Source organism: Lonchura striata, chromosome 7, assembly GCF_050655825.1.
Source record: "Lonchura striata isolate lonStrDom1 chromosome 7, ASM5065582v1, whole genome shotgun sequence".
NCBI lineage: Eukaryota > Metazoa > Chordata > Aves > Passeriformes > Estrildidae > Lonchura > Lonchura striata.
In genome coordinates this window covers 20,204,198-20,216,924 of record NC_140709.1, presented here as the reverse complement: position 1 = coordinate 20,216,924, position 12,727 = coordinate 20,204,198, and the positions used below count along the sequence as shown (strand labels likewise).

General features: G+C 36.4%; 1 protein-coding gene across 3 annotated transcripts in view; it reads left to right on the top strand.

The window, feature by feature from the left end:
* The window catches only part of TLK1 (tousled like kinase 1), a 67,553-nt gene that overhangs the window by 40,928 nt on the left and 13,898 nt on the right, over positions 1 to 12,727 (top strand). For all 3 annotated transcript variants that reach the window (XM_021552450.4, XM_021552448.3, XM_021552451.3), the window contains exons 10-12: positions 455 to 591; positions 1,881 to 2,069; positions 9,317 to 9,383. In XM_021552450.4, the coding sequence (XP_021408125.1) occupies positions 455 to 591; positions 1,881 to 2,069; positions 9,317 to 9,383 (393 nt within the window). The remainder of the gene's footprint in view (positions 1 to 454; positions 592 to 1,880; positions 2,070 to 9,316; positions 9,384 to 12,727) is intronic.

The window sequence follows — 12,727 nt, the reverse complement described above, 5'->3', positions numbered from 1 at the left end:
AGTGTGTTGCCACACAGAGGTCCCTGCCCCAGGTCACTTGGTACAAACACTCACATAATGCTCTGTCGAGGAAGTTTCCAGGCCAAGCATAGGAAGTGCTTTCTTCGGTATCTGAGTCAGTTTATTTGTTGTAGTAGACATATACTGATACATACAATCTTAATTGTATGCTCTATGATGCTGATACTCTAAATAAAATGGTTTTTTAATGATGAAGAGCAGCAAACTTTATAGGAAAACAGAGCCAAACTCAGGGGAGTTTTTGGTGCAAAAATGGTCCTCTAGTACTGGTTCTGTCAGCTGCAGGCAGATGCTTGAGTTCTGTTGAAATTAGAATAAATGGGGTAAATACTACAGTGTATTTTTGTTTACTCTCCTCTTACCCCTGCCTTAAAAGGCTGTTGACTTTTGAACACTTTGTTACTAAATATGAAAATTTTTTGTTGTTTCTTAGAGCACACAGGAGAAGCTGGCAAGCAGAGAGAAGAGCATGCAAGACAGATTACGCCTGGGGCATTTTACAACAGTTCGTCATGGTGCTTCATTTACTGAACAGTGGACAGATGGCTTTGCATTTCAAAATCTTGTGAAGTTAGTCTATGTTCTTAAAGTTCTCACTAATTGTTACTTCCCTCTAGTGGACTTTTTTATTACTCATGTCCTAGGATTGAAGCAGCTTTTCATATGTTGTATTTTGCTTTGCCTTTTGAAGACTGAGAATAGAGTATAGAACTCTGTTAATCAGGTGAGGGAATGCTGAGGTTGTGTATCTAAAAACAGTTTGGTTCCACTTTGTTTTAACTATGTTTAGAAAAGCATGAATGTGGTAAATAAGCAGCACATAGTTATTCAACTCAGCTGATAGAATTCTAAAGGTAAATCAGTGAATTTTCAGGGAGCTAACCAAGTATGACTGGTGGTCATTGGGACAGATGAGCTCTGTGAAGTTGTCACTGGTCACATAGGTGCTACCTGCACATCCTCATGGCAGCAGCTTTTTCTGGCATCCCGCCCCTTAGTGCTGTGAAGGATCAGTGACAGATCTGGCAGCCTCAGATAGGGTCTAGTGCAAGTGGATGGTGGAGAGCACCCACCTGGAAAAGAGCTGCCATAGCAGGGATTGCAGCAGAGATGGGACAAGGAAAAGGGCTCTGCAATACTCTCAGAGATGGTGGTAAAATAATTATGCAGTGCTTCCAAATTAGTTCCTTGGTAATGAATCTGATTCATCAGAGATACAGATAGATATATAGATGGAAGAATACATATATTTTAAGAAGTAATTCACCATGATCTTCATTTTTGAAGGGCAGTATTTAGTCTTAGCATTATGGGATTGCCTGGGGCACTGTTTTTCTAAACAGTTTTAAAAACAGTCTGTAGATGTGTTTTGCATAAAAGCTGTAATCGTTTGCCACACAACAAAACTGATAATTTATTTGGGAATGGCCGGATCCAATTCAATATTTGGCCTATAAAAATTAGTTGCTCTCTACTGATGCTGTCAGGGGGTGTTTTTGATGGTATAAAGTAAGATATCCACCAGTTCAGATTATTTTTTCTTTTTCTAGTGCATAACACTTTCAAAAACAAAACAAACAAACAATAAAACAAAACAAAACAAAAATTCTCACAAAACCCTGAAACAACAAAAACCAAACAAATCCCCCTGAAGCCACCATATATTTAAAAAGTAAATTGTGCCATAACTTTAGCAAAATTTTTCCACTTAATGAAGAACACTGGTGTTCGTTCTCCTAGGAAATATTTTCACATGCTCAGTAAGTTTTTTAAATTTTCTGAACGCCTTATCAGTTAAAAAGTTCTTGAAAAAATGCAAATTGATGAAACTTTAATAAAGGTTTTTTTGGGGTTTACAGGCAGCAAGAGTGGGTGAATCAACAAAGGGAAGACATTGAAAGGCAAAGAAAGCTCCTGGCCAAGCGAAAGCCTCCAACTACAAATAATTCTCAGGCACCATCTGCCAATTCTGAACCCAAGCAGAGGAAAAATAAAGCTGTGAATGGGGCAGAAAACGATCCCTTTGTTAGACCAAATTTACCACAGCTGTAAGTTTAACATTTCAATCAGTCTTTTACATAAATTCTGAGATATTGTCTGTGTGTGTTCTATTCAAATAACAGCATAAAAAGACACTTGGTATATTCAGCAGCTATATTCTCACTAAGGACTTGCTGATGCTAGGGAAATTTGCACCACTGTCTATGAAGTTGTTGTACAATTGCACTGTCTATGAGGTTGTTCTACATTTTATTTTTGGTAAAGTCACCAGAGAAGGGCCCATTCCGGGGATAGGCAATGTTTTCTGATCTAGAAGTCTCCTTAGCTTGGCTTCTTAGTCTTGTAATGTCACTGATACTGATTGAACTTTTCTTTATCCCCATTTCTTTTAGGAGCTTCTCTTTTAGTTGGAGATTATTTTTTCCATATAACAGTATCTAGTTAACAAAAAAAAAAGTCTTTTTTCAGCCTTTAGTATGTGACGACATGTCTTAAAACAAATGGAAATATCCTTTCTCTCCTTCTGAATGCTGCATCCTGAGACCAACTGTCAGAAGTTACTGATCCCATTTCACATATTGACAGTGTTTTAATTTTTTGTCATTGAAACATAAAAATTGAAAGTTCTTAAAGGCCTCTCTTTTTTTCTGGGGACATTTTTTTCCTGCAGACAAAAAGGGTCTAATTCAAGGCACACAAAGATGTGTTTTTGGCATTTCATTTGAATATTTTATGAAATTGCTGCTTCAAGGTATTAGTTACTGCCCTTTAGGCTAAGACACTGCAGCTGATAGTGTATTTGTTCCTAGTTTATTTTAAAGTAAAAAGTAAATAATTAGGCTTAAAAAGAGTAGCAAATTGATCTGTGTTACTTTGCAGAAGTAAGCTACCTGTATTGGGCATAGTCATTTGCCACCTCTCAAGTGTGGAGGCAGTAATTTATACCTCTGGGGATGGAGGGTATTTAATTGCCCTGGTTAGATCTGCTGAATAAATAAATACATTTGGACCATCCCTTTGAAGACAGCTGCATGTGTTTTACATAATGCATCATTCTTAAAATTCACATTGTGAAGTTGTTTTACTGTGATAAAAATACCATGAAAATACAGTAGTAAGGCTGGCAATGTAAGCAAATCTTGTTTAGCATTACTCATGTTTTGGTAGAGAGCTGAAGAGTCATTGCTCATTGTGACTTTTTAGTAATGCTTAGTGCCTGTGTTTCTTCTTAGAACTTAATTAATACTTCAGCATAGTACAGTAAATATTGCTGTTGTGTTAAAAATAATACTGCTGTGTGTTTGAATGTAATCCCTCCTGTTATTAAAGGCAACATTTAAGTAATGGAAAATACATGGAAATTTACAGAAATTTTTATTTGCTAACTTTTGTCTGGTTATGCTCCCATAGTCTTATTGCTCCTATGAGAGATAATGAAATACAAATTAGGGAAAAAATACAGACAACATGTTCTAATTTTTAAGTAGGACAAGATGAGTTCCTGGTTTTAAACTTTGGAATATTTTCTGGCATTACATGGTGTTAAATAATTTCCAATTTAGTAAAGACTGCAAATTTTCATTTCATCTGGCTTAACCAGTTACATGTTAAATGACACATGAAAATGCTTACTTGTTATGGAATTGTTAGGAGAACAATAAAAATTGTCCTTTTGTATCTAATGCTAGAAAAAATTTAAGTAGTTATTGAATCAAAACTGTTTTTGCATTTAAGTATCATATTTCGATCATTATCTAATCTAGATATGAGATTACTTGCCTGTATCATAAGCTTATAAATTTTATTTCAGGTCTTTGAGGAGATCTGTAATGCATCCTGAGATCACAAGATTTAGCCACATTACACTCTTAGTACACTCTTACTTGAAAGGGGTCTTTTGTATTCAGGATTTGTTATAACTTTGTATTGTAGTATTATTTGTTGACTCCATTTTGCTTCTCAGTACAGAATTAATTGTTTTGTGTATCTTATGCACTTCCATTTTAGAGTAAATTTGTCATGTGTTCTATGTGATTCTCCCCTATTACATTGCTTATCACTGTTTCTGCATTACTTCGACAGTAATGATCTTAATTAGTATAGTCAAATGGAAAAGGTTCTGTTTTTATGAGGCATGAGGAAATGCAGAACTGCTTGAGATTAATGAACTAAACCAGTAGTGAATTAGTACAACATAGATGCAAGTGATCAAGCAGGTTTATTTAAAACATACAAACTGCTTCCTGTTACCAACAGGTGTCTTTACTACTGCATTGTTTCTTTAAAAAAATATCTCCAGCTTCTGGTATTGATGAGACAAAATGTTCTATAGCTTTGTAACAATCAGGAGTACTGAAGCTTTTTCTGCAAACAGGTGTCAACTGTTTTGAAACAGACTGAAGGTGTTGCCTGAGGTATTCTTAATAAGGACATTGTTTCAGTTTAGCTGAATTTACTGTGGTCTCTGATAGGAATGTAAATGCAGAATTTTTACTCTGTATTTATTGTTCTAAAAGTGGCTAGCTTGCCAGTGTCTTGGGAATGAATGGTAGCTTGGTGCTTCAAGTAACATGGAACACATGAGTCTAAACATTGTCCTGGTTTTCCATCATTCTTCCCCTTTTTGTGGCCTAAGCCAAAACTAAAAAGTAGTTTCAATTTTGAGAGTTCTGTTTTCTACTGAGCAGAGTAATTTTATTAGTCTTATGTGAAAGGAATACATTTAAATATATTTAAAGAAAAAAAATTATTTGAAGTAGAGGTTGCCTTCTTAGCCCTGGAAAAAATGTGTTTGAAAACTCTCTTCCAAATTCTTTAGAGACATGAGAGAGGATTCTGTAAGACTATAATGCAAGTCCCCACTTTTTGGAAGCAGCTCTTATTTCATGAGACAACTGTTTCTAGGAGCAATGTTTTATTTGGTTTAGATGATGGAATCCTTCCTCTGCAGCTTCAGCCATTTCAGTTGTATTCACTTCCCTGCCAACTCTTCAAGTGCTTCCCAGTTCCTCCATAGTAGCCTGTATGCATCCTCATCCCTGCATGCAGTTTGGACTGGGAGAGCAGAGAGAGCTGGCAGGATTTGTTACTGTAGCTGAACAAATGCATCATAGCAGGAGCATTCTGTTCTGTATGGAACAAATAAAAATATTTTCAGGAAATTTTCAGGCTGAAGTGCCAACAATGTGTCTGGGCTTTACTGGACAAATAAAAACAGCTCCTTTCCTGAGGCAGTCTATTTCTAAGGCAAACATGGAAACAATGGGTGAAAAGACGTCATGAAAGGTTTTGACTTGGTTGAAGTTTATTCATCCTTGTAGAAATTTGGGGAACTGGAGTGAGAATAAGCTTGGACCAAAAGGGAAGAGTTTCAGAAATTGTAGCCAGAAAACTTGCATTGGATGTGTATATGGCTGTTTGGGAGCATGGCTGCATTCTGCTGTGCTTATATTTCTAGGATGATTTTCCAGCAGGGCAGAGGTGGGAGGAGAGATGCTTGTAAATGTACCAGGCTTGATCATGGTGAAAACCAAGGAACACATGGCTAGTTTGGGCTTTTTGTCTTGTCTGTACCCACTAGTGAAATAATTTTGACTGTAGAAGGTTTTGTCTGCACTTGTGAGGAAGACTGGTTATGTCAACACATGTATATTGTGTAAAAAGCTTTGAAATCTGAAGGTGGAAATGTAAGCCTCTGATAGGCCTATTCTTTCTAATTAAAAAAAAAACAAACAACAAAAACCAAAAGTTTTAATTGATGGTGATCAAGTCTTTCAGGCCAGGAAAACCATCTACTTTCTTCCAGCAACAAGTAAGAGAGGTACATTGTGGCCCTTTATGTCACAGGAGAATTATGCTACATACACTGATTATGTCCAGTGCATTTTGGGAAATTTCCAGAATTTATTGCATGTGTTTCAGGGTTTATTTGGCTGCTGGCAGCAGACAAATTAAAATTATTAAAATACAGCATTTATTGTACAGTAATTTTGTGCAGAAAAGATCATGGTCAGGACCAGACTGTTACCATATTTATTCATGCAGTCTGTTCCCAGCTGCTCTTCTTCCCCAGTGCTCCTCAGATTAGCCCCAGACCTGACTATCCAACTTAAGATGGCAGCAGCCTGGTTTCTGGTTTGATGTCCCTGCCCTGTGCTCCTCAGCCTTTTCTTCCTCCACGCCTGATGAGACCTGTCTGTCTCAGGTGATAAAGGAGCAACCCCTTCTGCAGGAAACTGTGATGTGTTGTAGGTGCCTTGGATGGTTCTCTGAGCAACCAGATCTAGTAGGTGGCATCCTTACCCATGACAGGAGGATTGGAATCAGATGATCTTTAAGGTCCCTTCCAATGTTCTGTGATTCTGTAATTCTGTTTTCAAAAGATGCCTCCAGCTGCCACTGCCCTGCAAAAGGTATGGTGAGTGGATGCAGGTAGAAAGTGGTGGGCTGATGGGGAGCAGTCTCTAGGCTGGTAGGATGTTTTCAGACTGTGCAGTGAGCTGGTGGCATACAGCCAGAAAGCAGACACTGTTATAAGCTTACTGCTGTTTGTTGTGTGCTATTTTAATACAAAGTACACTGTATTTTTAGATAAAAACTAATAGACTCCTAAAAAAAAGTGTTTCTGAGTATGAGAGAATAAAGTTTTGTTTTTCAGAAGTAAAACAAAATCCAAAGTGACTATATCTGTGTACATCTCTGTTTTATATACCTTTCTCCAAAGTGTGGTGGTCAGTAATGACAGTTTTAGATTGCTGTGAAACGTGCTGTGCTTCTAGTAGAGTTAGATTTGTAAGGAAATACAAAGTTGGAAAACAATCATTGGCTTATGGCATAGAAACATGGAAAGAGTGACTTTGAATCTTAATGTTTTCAATATGACGCCCAAGTTGTGCTCTGTGCTCAAAAGGGCTGCTTCAGGACTTTTTGAAAGGCAATGCTTGCTAGAGCAGCCTAGTCACTTTGTAACTGTGTGGACACATCAGGTGTTATAAAAAGGACTAAATTTTCCATATTATGTTCATTTTTAAGGGGATCTGGTGTTTTAAGGCTCTCAGTGTTCACTGAAAGTTCTGGTAGGTCATGTCATAAACTGAGTGTGTTTTACTCGTGGTTCAGCTTTGCAAAGCCACCCAAATATACTCACTCATTTTCCTGAGAAAGACAAACTTTACTATCTGTATTTTGGGAAATGCACAACCTGTAATTTATAAGAGACAAGAATCTGGAAACAACAATATTCAACCTTGTAAACATTGGCATTGGTCTTTTTTAACTGAGAACTTAATTACACACATTAAAAAAAAGAGTAGTTTGTTGTTCTAACAGAAGTATTGAAAAAGTGTCAGGGATATTGTTTTAAGTCATATAGCATAGTCTGGATTTCTTTGATAGTGCTAGTAGATGTATTACAGCAGGGATTGGAGCATTTGTTTCTTATGTTTCCTGATGTTACTTGGATTGTATAAAGTGCAAGTAGTTTTCCAGCTTTCCTAGCTATGGAGACAGTGCATTTTACATTTGCTTTAATGCCTCTTCTTTTAAGATGTAGCATAAGCTGTCTACACCCAGAGGAGATTCTTCTAGGAAAATAATATAAATGTTAGGTCCCAAAATCTGGTAGTAGGAAACCTTTTGCTTTTCTTGGAGAGGCAAATTTCCTCCCTCCATTTCCTTCAGAGTGTTCGGGGATGCCTATTGAGTGTAATACAAGACTGCTCTGAATTTCAGTAAGAAAAAAAAGATGCAGGGTAACATGTCTTAAAGAAACTATTGCTTGCCTCTCAGATTCTGACAGGATGTGATGATGGGTGCTTTTGTCGCCTGATCTGACTGTTTTCTATATGACCCAGAAGGCTGATGAAATAACTACAGTCTTCTGAGGCTCTTTCCAATTTATTGAAAATTTAGATGGTGTGGTCAAAAAAATCCTCAGTAATTTCACTGAGATGTGGTTGAATCAGTTTTCTGTTCTGGTCAAATCAGAAAATGTGCAGCAAAATTCTGTATTTATAATAACAGGAATGAAAAGGGCTCTATGAAAGCTTCAGAACCACCAGATTTATCTGAAAAATATGCATGCCTTTATCAGCAACTTTTGAGATGCAAGAAGAATACAGGTGTTGGAATTCTGAAAACTGTGGTGAACTTGAAGTTTAAAAGGGAGGAAGAAGTTTCATATTCTATTAGATTTCGGCAAATTTTGTTGAAGTTGGTTGGCATTTGCTGTAACAGAAATCTGAATTGTGTCCCTCATCTCTGGGAAAACTACTGGTGATTCTCAAGACCAGAGTCCTCAGATTCACAATATATTGCAAGTCCTCAGACTTCTAACCACCTTGCATAACAATCTTCCCAGCTGATCGATGAACCCATGGAAATATGGACTTTGTGAGAACATATTTTACTGTGAGTTGTAGGTTTATATCATGCAAGAAGCATTAGGTCTAGGCAAAACAATAAAAAATGTAATTTTAATTTCTTTCATAGGGATTTGTGTGAACCCTTTCAAGGAGGCCATACCTCTTTCTCCTTCCTCATCCCGTTTCTCTTCCTCATATGTGCATAGTTTCTTACCTGGAATTTAAGTCTCTTGGGTTTATTTTTGGGATGGTTTGTCCTTTCTGTTCATCAGATGGATACTGCATGCAATCAGTTCACAGGTTTCGTAGTTACTAATGAGTACAAAGAGTCCAGATTCTCTGCATGATAACTGACTTCATGTCTGAGCGAGTCTATAGACAGTGAGGGACTACTGAATTATCTGTAGCCAGAAATTGCCGAGGAAGGGAAGATGCAAACAGAACAAGCAGGAGAGTCACATGTAAATTCAAAGCTGAATTTGTGGTTTCATGCAAAATGTAGTGCTAATGAGCTTTAAATGTATGGTTTTGCACTACAGTCTGTAAATCACAGCTCAGAAATCCAGTGTTATCATTCTTGTCTAATTTCTGAATGTGTTAGAGTTGAGAACCAAGCAGTGGAGTAGCATCAGCTGAAATCTGGGATGGTGATATGATTCAAGATGCACCTAGGTAATTAACAGGCTATCTGGAAGAAGCAAAGTGGTTCAACAGGAGAGCAGTTAATATTGGAGAATACCAAATACAGGCATTCTGTAGGTATGTTTTGACCCTGAAAAGACAAATCCAAGGTGTTCAGATGGTTCAAAAGTGTACTTCTACTGACTTCTAAATAACAAGATACTGGATATATTTTAGTTTCTAAGTAAAAATGGTATTGTTTTCTTTGCCACCATATAAAATTATAATTACATGATTGTTTCATTTTTCAGTTTGACTCTAGCAGAGTACCATGAACAGGAAGAAATTTTCAAGCTTCGATTAGGACATCTCAAAAAGGTATGTCTTTTTAATCACGGTCAAACCCATAAAAATTAGTACTGTCAAAATGAAGAGATAGGTTATTGAGAACTGTCTTATTGAAAAACCTAATACTAAAATTGCTGTACTACTTTATGCCTGATAATGGCCTTCCTTTTGTTTCTGTTTGTGCAACTTGTCATAAATACTGGGATTATAGGGGAACAGTAATGAATCCATCCAGTGTAACACTGTACTGGTTCCTTAAATCCTTCTAAGAGTGCCATCAGTGATGATGCCACCAATCCTGCTCTTTCCCTTCCACTTTCTGAGCTCTTGTTTCACAGCTCAGTGAGCCAGCCAAGTTTGATGCATGGACTCTTTATTTTTGTTTTTTTGGCCTTTAGAAAGGTCCAATTCACAAGCATCAGTACTTCTGAATTAATGTAACATTTTCATTGTTTGCAGTATTCACTTCAGTTGTTATCAAAAATTCTATCACGAGAGAATATAATTTTCTTACTTTTATGGAAAATCTGTTCTCTGTGTCCTAAATTTTTTCTGCAGATATTTTACTCTTGTTTTTGACTTTTGAAAAAACCTTTTTCTTGAATCTCATCATTCTAATAAATCTGTGTAGTGAGATAAATATTATATGAAGAAACTACTGCTCATTCAAGCAAAGATTTTGAGGAATAAACTGTAAAATGGAATGGCAGCTGATGCAGACAGAAATATTTCAACAGGAGTAAAAGAGAAGGACTTATATGTGCTGAGTAGTAGTTCCCAAGTTGTTGAGTCAAAACAGGTCGTAGTGTTTTCCCCTTGAAATATTGCAAGTCTGTTGCAGGCCTGTTTTCTTCAAATGTACAAGCCACCTGTTATAAATCCTACTATAGTAAACTGAACTTGGTCCCTCGAGAAAGCTGCAGCTGTTTCTAAAGAATATGACAGGAAAGTACTTGAATCTGTAGTAGGAAATCTGCATATAATTTGCTGGCACTGGTGAAGTAGACTGCCCACATTGTCCTTCATTGTTAATGGTTTAGAAGCTCCAGCTTCACATAAATTCTGTTAGGAAATTCTGTAGGGTTTTTTCCATGTTTTAACTTTATGGAAGTCTAATGGGAATTTCAAATGATAGATGAAATTGAGGATTATTAGAGGATTCTTTAATACTAAAATATTGATTTCACCTTGAGCATCAATGCTGGAGTACTTTGCAAAAGATGGAAATTCCTTGACTGAATGCCAGGGGTGAAACAAATGTTATTCTGAGCAAATCATACTTGACTATATGTGAAGAAAATAATAAAAATATATTCTTACATTATAATTCTTATGTATGATACAGATTTTGTCATTAACTAAGAACACCAATTTTGTTACCTTCATTTTTACATGGCTGTATTTCTTCCCTGAGCTTCTTTGGTATTTACATTTTTTTTTCTTCATTCCTTCAGCATATTCTGTTTTGCTGACTGCTCCTCTTCCTTTTCACTCTTGAGATGCTTTCCTGGGGCTCTTATTTTTGGTGCCCTGTACATGCTGCCACCACCAGTTTTCTTTTCCTACTGCTACCCAGGAAATTCTTTTCCAGCTAGTTGCTTTGGTCCTGGAGAGAGGCTCTTGTTTTCTCACTTCCTTTTATATAGCAGTGACCTGAGGCAGCTAAGCTGGTTTATTCTTGCTTAAAGGTATTCACAGCCTGAGTGTCCTAAATAACAGCTGGAAACAATGCAGCCAGCCAGTTCTCTTTGGACTAACATTGGCCTATGAACCACATTTTGAGAACCGCTGAATTGCATAATATATGAACAAAAAGGTCCAAAAGAGGCATAACTGATGGGTTTTTTTTTTTGTTAGCCTTTGGGAAGAACATAGACAATTGTGTGTGTAAGTGTGTGGCCTTCTGTGAGGGGAGAAGGACTAAAATTCTTTATAAAGGACTACTGGGTTATGAGGAACTGCCTATCATGTCAGAGTATTTAGCAGAGAGCTGCAGGGATGTGTTTAAATATAGAAAAAAAAGAGTTTAACATAACATAAACAGGAAAAAACCCAACTCTTGACATTGTATCTTAGGAAAAATAAATGGTCCACCCAGATCTGCTGGCAGATTAGTGCTACTTAGTCCAGTTTTTAAATTATTAGGATTTTGATTTTCATTTCTTCCATTGAGGTTCACTTCATGTCTTGTTTTGAGATGAGAAGTTTTTTCCATTGCTTATGGGAATGGTTTCAGGATATTCACTGAAATCATCTAGTCCAGACTGCTCAATTAATTGGATATGTGGTGATTTAATATGTGTTTTAGGTCATACAAATAAGTTGTTGCTTCAGGATATGCATTTATGAAAATGCTATATCATTATGGCATTTACTCTCTACCTTGCTGACATGTGCCTCCATCCCCTTGTGCCAGCACCACTGGGTTGTACAGTCAGAGAATAAATTGGATTGGAGAACTGATCAAAAAACAAATATGTTTTTATTTTGTGATGTTTGTTTCTTTTTTTCTTTTCTTTCTTCTGTTTGGTTTTTTTTTTGTTGGTTTTTTTGGTTTTTTTTGTTTTTTTTTTTTCCCTTAAAGGAAAAATTGATTAGTATTCCAGTTTGATACACCATGTGGCTGTGCAAAAGGCTGTGCCAAAATAACAAGAGGTGATGGTTGCTGCAGCTAAAAAAATATATATATCAGATCCCAGGCCTCTTTCCTTTTCAGCTGAAATAATTCCATAATTATGAGCATTCTGATATGGATTAATTTTGTCTCCCCTTTCCTCAAATTTTCAGGTTCTAGAGGCACTAACTCTGAAATCAGTATAACCCTGTTTACAATATCTTTCAATGAGTGTATTTCTCAGTTTGAGTATAGATACATAAGTTTCCACAAATTAGGCATCATGAAATCTTTATGATTTTAGAGGACCTGAATAAATAATTATTTCATTATTTCCTAATGCATTGAATAAAGATGAGATAAAATTAAGTGCTGAAATTAGTAAAGGAATGTGCTCCTCCCTGACATGCTTCTTTTGAAGTTGCACTTAAAATCTTACGCAATACACATTCTTCATTTGTAATTTTGATAAGATACAAATGGAAAAATCTTTTCAAATTAGATTAGTTTTGGTGTCTTGTATCAGCACCTTAAGAATGTTTCTGCCATAATGATGTGCTCTTTTATTCTTTTACTTGATTTGCACTCTAGCCTTAAAATATTTTACATGTCTTAATCTGTTGGTTTGTACAGAATCTATAATTGCCCATATATCATTTTTTTTCTTTTTTTTGTACATCAATTTTAGACCGCTTCCCAGATAATTTGTCTCCTTGGCTGAGGTACAAAACCCAGCTGCCTTTCATTTCAAATAGCATCC